The following is a 12,298-nucleotide window of genomic DNA, read 5'->3' as shown; positions in this document are numbered from 1 at the left end:
TAACGACCCGCTAGAGAGGGGCTGAGGCTTCATATCCAGAGGACATGTGATGCAAGTACATGAAAAGTACGAATCATCCTAATCAATATCAACATTAATTCAATATATATATATAAAATAAATAAAATTTATATTAAGCTAAGCTATACTCTTCTATTTTATATATTAATCACATTCTAAAAACATATTTTAATTCACTTTATACATCATTAGTGGATGAGATTATTTTATTTCAACTTAAAATTTTTAAATTATTCTTAAAAAGTAAGAGAAATATTAGTTGATGGGATTGATTTGTTTTACATTGAAATTCTCAAAATATATATAAAGTAAGAGAGAGAAAGATAAAAAAATATTATATTATTTATTTATTTTTTACTTGAAGGTTATATTTAAAATTTCACTTACTTTTATTTTTATTCTTTTATTATATTTATATTAATAAGGTTAATAGAAATGATTTATAAATAGGATTGGAAAGAGTATTATCCAAATGCAATTTTTTTTTTTTGCCAACATTTGAATGCAATTACTTTGACTCTGTGTTTTTTTTTTTTTCAAAAAAGAAAATCATGCAAGATACTAAAATAAGTTCCTAGTTCTCCAGCATACACTAGGAGTTGGAAAGCTAAGAGACCAAAGCAAAAACCTTTGGCCTCATATTATGAATGTTCACTTAGTTAAATATGTTTATGTTCACAATATTAAAATTTAAATTTATTTTTTGAAATATAAAATAACCACAAGAATTAAATTACAAAAAGTTTATAAAGAACATTGTATATCGTCCGCTTAGATTTCCCTCTTACTTCTATTTATTATTGTTCAAAATAATTTTTTATGGTTAATTATTTGTGTGAATTCTTTTACAATATTCAACTAGAATTTAACCCTTTGGATACAAAAAATAGAATTTAACTCTTTTGCATTTTGCAATGCACATTGTTATAAACAAAAAATAGATTGTGATGTATTATTATTGAAATTTCATCATGATATAATTAAAACAAATGAAAGCAAAGTAGAAAATCTAATATAAAAAGTACGAAGCCAAGAATAAAAATGTGAAAGAAAAATTATATATAAGTCTCATATGAAAAAATTAATTACTGTAAAGTTCATTAATAATTGAACTAAAGTCAATGTGTTGTCCATTATCTTAGTTTAATTTTTAATGAATCTTGTAGTAAGTAATTTTTTTTATAAAATTTTAACACAATTCTTCAAAAAATTAAAGTAATTGAATAATATAGAGCCCATTTAAATAAATGTTAAAGTTACTTTAGTAAGAAAAATATCAATTTATAGGCTTTACTAAGATAAAAAATAATATTAACCTCATGCCATTATTACGTGCCTCTCTAATTTTTTTTTAAGAAAAAGATAAGATAATATTTCAATGAATCATCAATCAATATATATAATAAAACTTATACTAAATTACACTGCTTATAAATTATGAACAATCTAATTCATGTTTCAGAGTATGCATAATAAATAAAGAAATATATGTAGCAGCGATAAATTTGGGATCTTTCAATATAAAATATTTTAAATTTAAAATTCCATTTATATAATTTTACCTATGTTAGATGGGTATGATTTTCAACCATTTACTTTTTTTTGTTGAAATTTTAAATAACTTATTTCATTTTAATGATTTCTTTGATGAAAAAAACAATTTAAATGAGTTGACTCTTAAAAATTCATCAGAGTTAAAATATATTTTTAAATTTAAAAAGCATTTGTAAAGATATTTACTAGTTGTGTATCAACAAAGTGTGAGATTTAATCTTGTAGTTTTATAAATTTTAAATCAAGTAATTATCAATTGGATTGAAATTTTTTACCAACTTCAATTTTAAAATGATTTAATTTTAATTTGTTTTATTTTTAAAACATTTACTCCGCTTGATAGATATTTTATTTCATATTTCTAGTGCTCTTTTCTTTTTCTTTTTTAGTGCCTTTTTCTCCCCTGTTGGACGATAACGCTGTACTGATTAAACTCAGACGTCAAGGAAGCCAAAATCCCTAGCTTACCACCAGCGACAATCATGGGTTTACTCTCATGGTGGAAGGGCAAGAAATCCCAACCTGAACCCAAGCCTATCGATAACTCCAATACCATGACGAAGACGAAGCCCACTGAGGCCCCCGGCATGAACGGAGCTTTGGAGGTTTCCCGACCTACTAACCTCAGCCTCTCCGCTTTCGAGTTCGGCTCTGTCGCCGCTTCTGCTGACAAGGTCACCCTCGCTGGTTACTGCCCTGTCTCCGAAGAACTCGAGCCCTGCCACTGGGAGATCCTGCCTGCCAGTGCCTCCGACGCTCCGCAGTTTCGCGTCGTCTTCGGTTAGAACTACATACATTGTAAGCACTGTCAATTCTATTTTCTTGCTGGTTTGTTCTGCGAACTATTTTTTTTTCCTTAGCCATGTTGAATTGTAATCTGGTGCGAAGAAAGAGAATTGGTGTCATTTTGTGTATGATGGGATTCACTTGAAGGAAGTAGGCTCGCTCTTAATAATTTAGTAGTGTAGTTAACTGTCTGTCCTGGCTTGTTCAATTTGGTTAAGCAGTGACATTGATTGAATCTTTAGAGAACAGATGGTTGTAGGTGCTATGTTGTTGCGGTGTGCATAATATGTGTGCCATGTTGCAATCATGCTTGGCTACTTCAAAATTTACAAATCAAGGCCAGAAACGGCCATCATCGAGTTTAATTGCATGCTGATTGGATAACAACGATGTTAGGTGCTTTGCCCTTATGTTTTTTAGCCCCAAAAAAGGGAATCTTGCTTGTTAGTTGATCCAAACTGGGAGTGAATCTCAGCTCCAAATGTCGTCTAACATTGGAACGTAGGGTTTGATGATTGTGCTTGTATAAAGGAAAGAGACGCAAACTTTGATGTGCAGTGGGGAATAGTGATAGTTAGAGCTTGAATGTGATTGAGAATTTAATATCATTAAATTAGGAATCATTAGTCAGTACCTGCAGCAGTTTTTACTGAACATAAGTGCATTGCTTTTCTTACACAGTTACGCATTTCTGGTTGGTTGAATAATCGAGCATGGTAATGCCCATCAGATTTGGCCACTGTGCATTTGTCTTACTGAATTCCATAACTAAGTGGTTTCTTTTCTCCCCAACTCAGATTTAAAAAAAAAAAAACTAAATACCGTGAAAATGTTTTGCAGAATGCAGATCACAATGTGGAAGTGGTGAAGAAACAGGTCCTTCATTTAAATATTTCAACTGTCAGTATCGGCTCTTCTTGTCTCTTGGATACTTAATATGTTATAAAGCGAGGACATGACATCTGTTGTCATCAACTCTTAACATGCTAGACAAGTGTGCTTTGACATTAATGAGTCTCCACTTACTGGTATATTACGGCCATGTTCTAATGAAGTGCCCATCAATAGTCAACAATTGCTTGCTGCTAAAGAATTCAAGTGCTTGTTTGCAAACCTGTTCGTCAAAAAGTCAAAAATGTTTCCAGAAAGATCCTAATCGTTACAGCTTATAAGATTTGTATGAATAACTTGACTAACGTAAGCACTAATTTGTTGGCAAAAAAAAAAAAAAAAACAATGCAGACTCCCCTTTCAGCTGCATCAAGCAGGTTAATCCGAAAACGATGGACATGAGAGCAACATACTGACTTGTAATCAAGATATGGAATGGTCCCCATTGAATTTGAAAATGCAGCTACACTTGAAACTCAACAAGAGCAATTTTTGACACTGCAATGCCGCTTGCATTTCATTCAAGCAATTGATCATACTCTAACAACCTGTGTTACTCTCCTCTAATGTAAATCAGGAGAGTGTTATGTCGCAAACTGGGATTAGAGGTGGTTTAATTTTAGTGCACATATTGCTAATGACTCGAGCAGGATTCACATATTTTCACCGCCCCATCTCTTTTAAAGTAGGAGGCAATGATGGATTGATTTTTTTCCCAGATGAAAGCAAATGGAAATTCCAGCACCATAATCTGTAGCGAAAACCTGTGCATTTTTCACTCATTATTGTTGCTTGATAACTAACCGATTTGGTATTCACTAATGTCTCTACCTACCCTGAATGTAAACTTGAGGCGGATTGATTGAAAATTGGAAATGCGGATTGTTACATCTGTCCGTGCAAAAGAAAAGGAAAATTTATGAGATAAGATTTATCTTAATTTCCCATGAATGACAACCTGCCTTAATTCTTTTAACGTCTACACATATGATTATTAAATTCACTATGAAATATTTCAGTGTCTCCAATAAAGTGACTTGAAAAGGCAAATCCAAATTCTAATTTAGTAGAGATCACGAGATGGTAATCAATCTGAAAACCAGAATATAGAGTTGAAGCTGCAATACAAGTGGAAAAGATTACCTTGCTCAAATCGGGTTTACATTACTCACAGCTGAAGGAGTTCTAAAAGCAAAGTGTCAAAAAGCATTATCTAGTCATCGTTACTCAACCGTATATAACACATTATGGCGAATACAAGCACAAAGAAGGAGCCAAGTTCCATTGCCATTGCTCCCCAACCAATAACCCCTGCATGCTTTAATATGACTGGTATGGCTATGCTTCCAATAGCTGAGGCTCCAGTCAAAAACTTGGTCACATTCACCCAACTATTTTAACCACCAAAAAAAAATAAAAAATAAAAAATAAAGGATGTGTTACTGTTTCCCAGCTTGTACATAGTTGGATCTAGCTGGTGAATTAATCAAAGGATAATGGCTTACTTGCTATCAGATTCAGAAAGTGAAGAATAATCATCAGATCCAGCAGAGAACAGCAAAGGGAGGGGAAGAAGAACATACATTATCACTGCAACAACAAACAAGTCCAAGTTGGCAACCAAACATTTCACTCAAATCAAGGGGAAACATTTGTGGGTTCTATGATGTCATAAAATCTAGTTATGATACAAAGCAACATTGATTTGGGAGTTGAATACATCTACACAAGCCCATTGGTAGGTACTCCATTTTTTGTCTGATTGCGAGACCATTTTAATTGGGAGAAAATATTTGAAAGTAAATTAATAAACTTTACTTTTGGAACATTTAATTTAGAAGAGAGTGACCTTTTGAAGACTAAACCGAGATATCTTTGGAAAGTCAAATTGAGAAGTAATATTTGAATGACCATATCAGTGTACTCTATAAATTCCGTTCACATCAATCCAACAGAAATGGATTTTCTCTCATGTAGAAGATCTATCATGTGGAGAGAAATAGAGAGAGGTAGTGGAGGCCATCCATCTCCCTTCTCTCCAAGCAAAAGTTGTATTGTGTAGGAGAGAATCCTTTGACAAATTCCTCATTAGACACGTTTGAAATGGAATAAAAACACAGCAGTATGCTGGACTCAATGTTGTAACTCACCTGATAACATCGGCCACCAGTTATCATACAAGGCACATGCCTGTCACATAACACAGATGCATACAATGATTATTTTCCCGATACAGTCTCACATTTTCATACATATGAATCATAAATGATGAATATGGAGATTGAGGAAGATATCACAGACCAAAATTTGCAAGACAATCCCACCCGCAACCAAGAGTGCTAATAAGGCAAGTTTCCCTGTGTTCAAGCAGGAACTAACATAACCTGGTAAGTCTGGCATCTCCAACTCACCTCATGTCACATGAAGAAGCAACTGAAACAAAATCTCAAAAACAAAATTCGGTGAGATATACGATACATGAGAAAAGTCAAATGACAATTACAGTCAATGTATGATATGCCACTCCTTCACTAAATAGCAGTTGTTCCTTATTATTGAAGATTGCAATAAATCTCACTTCACAAGCAGTTCATATTTCATGCAATTCCTGTCAGTGAAGAGAAAGACTATTGCCTTAGGATATTTCCTTAATAGACAACAATAACAAATTTCATAATAGACAACACCACCAACCAATTTTAACAAGAGGGAGGGAAAAAAAGCCATGTTTGCAGGCCGACACCAACTCTAAGCTAGGACCATTGAAAGCAATATATGGCGAGCAACATTACATTGAACATTACATATCCAGTCATAGATAGAATACATGGAATCTTCATTCAATAACCAATAATGAGAATGACATTTCCAGTCTTAGGAGTCTTAGCATCCAGACCTTTCAAGTGCGTGATATTACATGGTGTAGATTGGAGTGATAAATCATCAAAGCGAAAAATCACATTATTCTACCAACATCATAGTGATCTCTTTCCTGAATCAACATACGAACTTGAAATTTAAAAAATATTTATCCCTCAACTTGCTTAAAGCAACAATTTCGAAGTTCAAACAAACAACTTCGGAAACACCAGTCCTTTTCTAGTCAATCTTACTGGACAATCCCTCAATATATGGAGTGGAAAAAAGGAACCGAAGAATTCACATTTCAAGATTACATTTTTCCAGAGAATTTCCTCATTAGCTACTGGCCATAAACCTAATTTCGTTAACATAAATCATCGGTTTCCTGGTTCTCAGCCGAAAATTCAATCTAACTCAGGATGTGCGAGATTAAAAATCAAATAAATATAGGATTAGAAGAACATACTTTTCCCGGAGAAGTTAAATCTTCAGTTACCAAGAGCAAGAACATCGAGAACGAGGTTGAAACCCAAACAGATTTTTTTTTTTTTTTCCTTTTCTTGTTTTTGGACCAAACAAAGTGACTCAACATTAATGAATAATGTCAGCACACAAATTCGAAAGCACAAGGCTTAGAAGATCGTACCTTAAAAAACATAGAAGGATGAAGAATCCAGAAGTTTCTTATGGGTTTTAAAGAGGGCGATTTAGTATGATTTATACAAAGGAATCACTACAGAGCGATAGACATGGATCTGCGCCTACGCGAAGCATCTGCCAGTCGTGCAAAAACCAGGTGCGGCTGACCGAAAGCTCTCCTACTGTACAGGACTGATTTACCACTCCATCGTTTCGGTATTTTCTAAAGTTCTTTAAATATAAATATTATCTAAAAATTATTTAAATTATTTTAAAAAAATTATGCATATTTTTTTTACTTTTTATTTATATTTTAAATTTTTTTATTACATAAATGTATTTATTTGGTAACATCTTTTAAAATTTAAATATATAAATTAGTAAAAATAATATTTCAAATACGTAGTAAAAAAATTAATGAAATGAGGATTTAATATAATGAATTACTCAATATAATTTAAGTTTATTTTTTAAATTTTATTAATTTTGGCACAAAATTTAAATTATTTATGTAAATATCAACATAATTATTTGAAGTTTTCAAAATTGGGAGAGATTGTAAACAATTAAATTATAAGGGTAAAATAAAAATTTTAAAATTTTCAACATCATTACAAATAAAAAATTAAGTATTTTATTTCATAAAAAAATTGAGTATTTTAGAATGTTTGACAGAATATTCCTAATATAACAGGCTTTTTTACCAATATACTATAAACATTAAAAGAAATTACTTAAATGTTACACCAAAAATGATTCAGATTGGGAACGAGTTTAAAATTGTAAATAAGTGTTCAACTCAAGAATAATTTTAAAGTTAATTTTTTTTATTCAATAAAAAGTGAGATAAATGATTTTAACTTTTTTGATTAACGCGACATTTAATTTATCATCAAGAATCTTTCTCCCATGAGAACAATTTGTCAAATCCCTTCATGCTTTTTCATTTGTCAAATCTCTTTCAACTTTTACTTTTCCCACATGACATTATATTTTATACATGTGCATGTGCATGTGAAACTTTGAGTTGGTTATATAAGGAATTTAAGACATAATACATTCGTGCTTGCTTCATTTCCTATAGTCTCTCATTTCTCTCTTATAATCTTATTCAAACTTTAAATTTTTTTTTCTATTCCATTTCTCTACTCTAATTAGTAATGTTAATACTGTGATCAAAGTTTGAAGTACATTTTTTTATCTGCTTAAAGCCTGACTTGCCATTTGATTAAGGTGCATTTTCTAAATATTTTTTTCCAAATTTTACATCAAAGTTAATCTATATTTTTTTAAATCATGAGTAAAAGCTTAATATTTAATTATTAATGTTTTATATGTTAAGTTTTTCTCAATTGTAAATGTAAATATGTAGTTAATTTTTTTTATAGAATAATCAGGGGTAGGATCGGCATAAATGTGGAAAGGGTCAAATTTTTAAAATTAATATACAATCTTCTATATTTTTATTTATTTTTTATGTCTATACTAATTAATTGTTTGTGTAAGTTTATTACTTTAAAAGTCTTAGAGAATAAATTACATATAATATTAATCATAAAGAATATATCTATAAACTATATATGGAATTATATATCTATAATATCAATCATAAAAAATATAAATAATATAGAAAAAACTTATCAAATAAATAATATAAAAAAATTATATATTTGACATATTACAAAATTTAATTTCTACCAATTCTCAATTTTTTATAATAATTCATATGTGGCAAAATGTGCATGTTACAGACATGACAAATCCTTGTACGTTTTTGGTCTAGGGAGAGGAGTCAAACAACATACAAACACACACATATATTATATAAATTATATAGAAGGCAAAAGTTGTTGGAATTGTGAATTGTATCAAAAAGAATTATAAGTCAAAGAAAACCTAAAAAATCTTAATAGCATTCAATAGCAAAACTTAACCTCCCTTAAGGACAACATGGTTTTACCACTGAGAATAATTATAATTAATTTATTGATAAAAAGATTAAATATACATAAAAAAGATTATTATATGTAAGTAATACTCCATTTAGTCTTAAATATAGAAGTTAAATAATTAATTTATATATTTAGGAAATTAGTTAAATTAATTTCTTTTTATAATTTAATTTTACTAAGGTGTTAATTATATAATGTAATATTTAAGAAGTAGAATGGATCATAGAAAAGAGTTTGTGTGTATATTTGCAAATGACCAATTTTTCATTTTATGGCAGCCTCATCATTATCATCACCCCATTTCATCTCTCTCAATCCTACTTAATTTGAGTTTCATTACATGTCACCCTCGTTATCATCCCTTTTCAACTCCCACACTCCTAATCAATGTAGATAATTCATGTCTTTACTTGATGATCCTGCACTGTTTTCAGTTAAATGAAACACTTCTACTTTTGAACATGGTAGACCATCAAATGAAGCATATGCCACCCCTTGATAGTTGATTTCTTTAGTTGAATTACCTTAGTTTGATTTAAATATGTTGACTATATAGATAAATGAAACACTTGAATCTGAAGAAGATAGGAACATACATCAACAGCAGCAGCAGCCACAACGTATGAGAAAGAGAATAAGATATGACATGAAAGTCACCATTTGTGAGATAAATTAATTTTCACTTTTCATTCATATAACTTAATCATTCATTATTAATTTTCATGAGACCTAATAATTATTTATTTATTATTAATAATTTTTAATTTAATACACCTTATAATAATTCCTTAGTCATATTAGTAACAATTATTTACTCATCATTTTCATTCAAATGATTACTAAATTATTAGACAAATCATTTAATGTGACAGGGGCAAATGATGCTGAGAAATCGTTCTTGCCAATAACAAGTTTTGATGCATTGGAGACTTTGTATTGAAGAAATCATTCTTGGTTTGATTAATTTTATAAATTGTTCAATGCAAGAACGATTTTAGGTGTAGTATTTTGGGAAATAATTCCCACGGTATAGCATTTTGGTATTTTCTTTTACTGTGTATATAGTAACTTTGTGAAAAAAACCAATATAACACCCTCATTTAAAAAGATATTTTTTTAAAATCATTAAGATAAACACCTTTAAAAATTAACGTTGGGATCCTAAAGATACGAACAATTGGACCCGGGATGTTCAAAACCCAAATTATCCATAGAGTAAGCCAGAAGACATAACAAATTATTGGAAAAATATTTTGATATTAAAAAGGATTCAACCCACATGTTAACTACTATTCAATTTAAATCTTCAAGATGTGCACGTGGAATCAAATTAAATATATTCTTTTAAAAAATAATTCAAATTAAATTTTAAAGTTAATTGAATCCAAATATCAATATTAACATCCTCCAAGGTCATAGCAAAATAATAATGGACAAGCAACATGTGTCAAGCCATAAGGAACGGAGCATACAAGTTCAATTCTTTAGCATCTTCCCTTGTACTTTATTAGAATCTTCATCTGAAAAAACTATAAGAGATAACGAATGAGATTTAACATTTCAATAATAGATGGGAATTGTAAATATACTAGCAACCCAAATTAAAATCTTATTTTGCAACATTGTATTTACATAAGTAATACTTTTTGCAAAACGACTTAATCATTACCACACATTATAATTACATTAACAACAGATATAGTTGTGGCATACAATTCCTCATATAACATCATGAATGATTCATAATAAATCTAGGCATACATTCTATCATATAACATCATCAATAAATCATATTCAATCCAAGCATGCACTCTATTACATAACATCATCAATCACTCACAGCCAGTTCGAGCGAACAACTCATATTTTCTTAATCACATAATATATTTGCCAACATAGTTATCAAACAAATATCACTATCAGGAATACTTTACATTTAACTACAATCTTAAGTTCACAATCTCATAGAAAATCCTTGCTACTCATTTCATGTCATTAATCATGTAGCAATTTAATCTCAATTGCAAACACAATTATATGCAATAATAAGATTTCCAATTACCTCCATTCTTGAGTCACCAAGATAGTCAAATTTCAATTTCCTAAGGAAGCTACTCTAAACATAAGCTCCAAACACAATTAGTCTACAATCAAATTCACAAAATAGCATTAATGACTAATCGTCATTAATTAACTCTTAATCGTAATTAAGGCCTAATCCCTCACTAAGCATGGTCAAGCATATCTGAATCCAAAACTAATTTTCATTAGTTTATTTAACTACTTTTAGGCTTAATGTAACACTTGCCCCAAGTGTTATCCAAAAATCACACAATTCAAATAAACTAAGTGTGGTTAAGGAGTTAATCCTAAAACCAACTTAGGAAACAAACCATTTAAATCACTAAGCAGATACACAATTGCAAAGTAAACATTTAAAACCTTTTTTAAATAAAAAAATTTATAGGTTTTACCTATAGCACGAAATCGAGCTAGGCGAAAGCGAGGTAAAAAGATGTTGTCATGACAGCATTAAATTGCTGTTATGACAGCCCTCCCAGGCCAACTTTCGGGAGGCGCCATTCTGTTATTCGATCCCTGATCAAAAAATTTTAAGGCTCACATGTCACATTCAAAGGGTACTATAAGTATACTAAATTTTAAAAAGATCCATCGGTTGGATTAAAAATTAGACATGTTAAAAGATTGATCATTTTTGTTGTCATGACAGCACCTCCAAACTAACTTTCAGAGTGCACCATTTCATCATCCAACCTCTGATCGGAGCGATTCTAAAGCCCACATATCACTTTTAAATAGTACTATTAGCATACCAAATTTTAAAAAGATCCAACGGATGGATTGAATTTCGTGCCTATTGCAACATTATCACTGTTATAGCTCCTCCGAACCAAATTTCAGAGTGCATCGTTTCTTCGTTCGATATTTGATCGACGTAATTCTAAAGCCCACATGAGGCTTATAAAAGATTTTACTCGTGACCCAAATTTTGGAGAAATTCAAAAGTCGGATTAAGATTTGGACACCCAGATGCAAAAGTGCAGTTTTTTTGATAAAAACCATTTTCAAAATTGTCCAAATCTCATCCTAATGGTCATAAACTTGTGGGAACACTTTGGACATATCAAATAGGACTAAAAATACCTGATAGAATATTTAAATGATAGAAAACCCTTTATACCAAAATTTGATCACCCGGGTGCCATTTCTCAAAATGAATCCTAAATCCCCAAAATGCACAAATCACTGGCCAAAAACTATTCCAAATATCATATACACATATGAATATATACACTAAATATTTTCACTTGGCTCAGAGATCTCTATGGGGCCCACGTACCTACTCTCTCTATCTAAGGTATATGTTTGCCTATAGCACACCATTTGCAATGCAACCACTTTGCATTTGCTTGTGGAATCACATATATACCAAAATAAATATTTGCTAGTAGTGGAAACTTGGTCTACTAAATAAATCCATCAAAACCACACACCATAACTAAGTTTCCTAGCCACAAGTTTACAAGCAAATAAAAATTATACATAAGCCATACAATCCACACATACTCACA

The 12,298-nt window shown here is 30.7% G+C and overlaps 2 protein-coding genes across 5 annotated transcripts; one reads left to right on the top strand and one right to left on the bottom strand.

The window, feature by feature from the left end:
• Positions 1 to 1,979: 1,979 nt before the first annotated feature.
• LOC129311316 (uncharacterized) lies at positions 1,980 to 3,415 on the top strand. Of its 2 annotated transcripts, XM_054953546.1 has the most exons (3): positions 1,980 to 2,373; positions 3,043 to 3,077; positions 3,202 to 3,415. In XM_054953546.1, exon 1 carries the CDS (start codon positions 2,058 to 2,060, stop codon positions 2,358 to 2,360), a length of 303 nt encoding a protein of 100 aa, XP_054809521.1. In that variant the 5' UTR covers positions 1,980 to 2,057; the 3' UTR covers positions 2,361 to 2,373; positions 3,043 to 3,077; positions 3,202 to 3,415. The 2 variants fall into 2 exon arrangements, with proteins under 2 accessions (XP_054809521.1, XP_054809520.1); XM_054953545.1 differs by lacking the exon at positions 3,043 to 3,077 and having other exon boundaries at positions 1,983 to 2,373.
• Positions 3,416 to 4,289: 874 nt separating this feature from the next.
• On the bottom strand, positions 4,290 to 6,957 carry LOC129311315 (vacuolar protein sorting-associated protein 55 homolog). Of its 3 annotated transcripts, none has more exons than XM_054953542.1 (5): positions 6,761 to 6,957; positions 5,554 to 5,697; positions 5,403 to 5,442; positions 4,758 to 4,842; positions 4,290 to 4,643 (listed from the first exon to the last, which is right to left on the bottom strand). In XM_054953542.1, the coding sequence occupies exons 2-5, from the start codon at positions 5,650 to 5,652 to the stop codon at positions 4,466 to 4,468; spliced, it is 402 nt and encodes a 133-aa protein (XP_054809517.1). In that variant the 5' UTR covers positions 5,653 to 5,697; positions 6,761 to 6,957; the 3' UTR covers positions 4,290 to 4,465. The 3 variants fall into 3 exon arrangements, with proteins under 3 accessions (XP_054809517.1, XP_054809516.1, XP_054809518.1); XM_054953541.1 differs by having other exon boundaries at positions 5,554 to 5,685; XM_054953543.1 differs by lacking the exon at positions 6,761 to 6,957 and adding an exon at positions 6,581 to 6,746 and having other exon boundaries at positions 5,554 to 5,685.
• Between the last annotated feature and the right edge of the window lie 5,341 nt (positions 6,958 to 12,298).

This window comes from Prosopis cineraria, unplaced genomic scaffold (assembly GCF_029017545.1).
Source record: "Prosopis cineraria cultivar Desert tree isolate PC_DT_omini unplaced genomic scaffold, ASM2901754v1 PC5, whole genome shotgun sequence".
In the NCBI taxonomy this organism is placed as follows: Eukaryota; Viridiplantae; Streptophyta; class Magnoliopsida; order Fabales; family Fabaceae; genus Prosopis; species Prosopis cineraria.
The sequence above is the reverse complement of the archived record's forward strand: the minus strand, read 5'-3'. Positions and strand labels throughout refer to the sequence as shown.

Excerpts from the sequence above, each read along its gene's own strand:
- LOC129311316 (XM_054953546.1), top strand. The coding sequence starts at position 2,058 with ATGGGTTTACTCTCATGGTGGAAGGGCAAGAAATCCCAACCTGAACCC.
- LOC129311315 (XM_054953542.1), bottom strand. The coding sequence starts at position 5,652 with ATGCCAGACTTACCAGGTTATGTTAGTTCCTGCTTGAACACAGGGAAA. Across the intron at positions 5,443-5,553 it reads GGATTGTCTTGCAAATTTTG|GCATGTGCCTTGTATGATAA; the intron begins GTCTGTGATATC and ends GTTATGTGACAG. Across the intron at positions 4,843-5,402 it reads CTGGTGGCCGATGTTATCAG|TGATAATGTATGTTCTTCTT; the intron begins GTGAGTTACAAC and ends TTGTTGTTGCAG.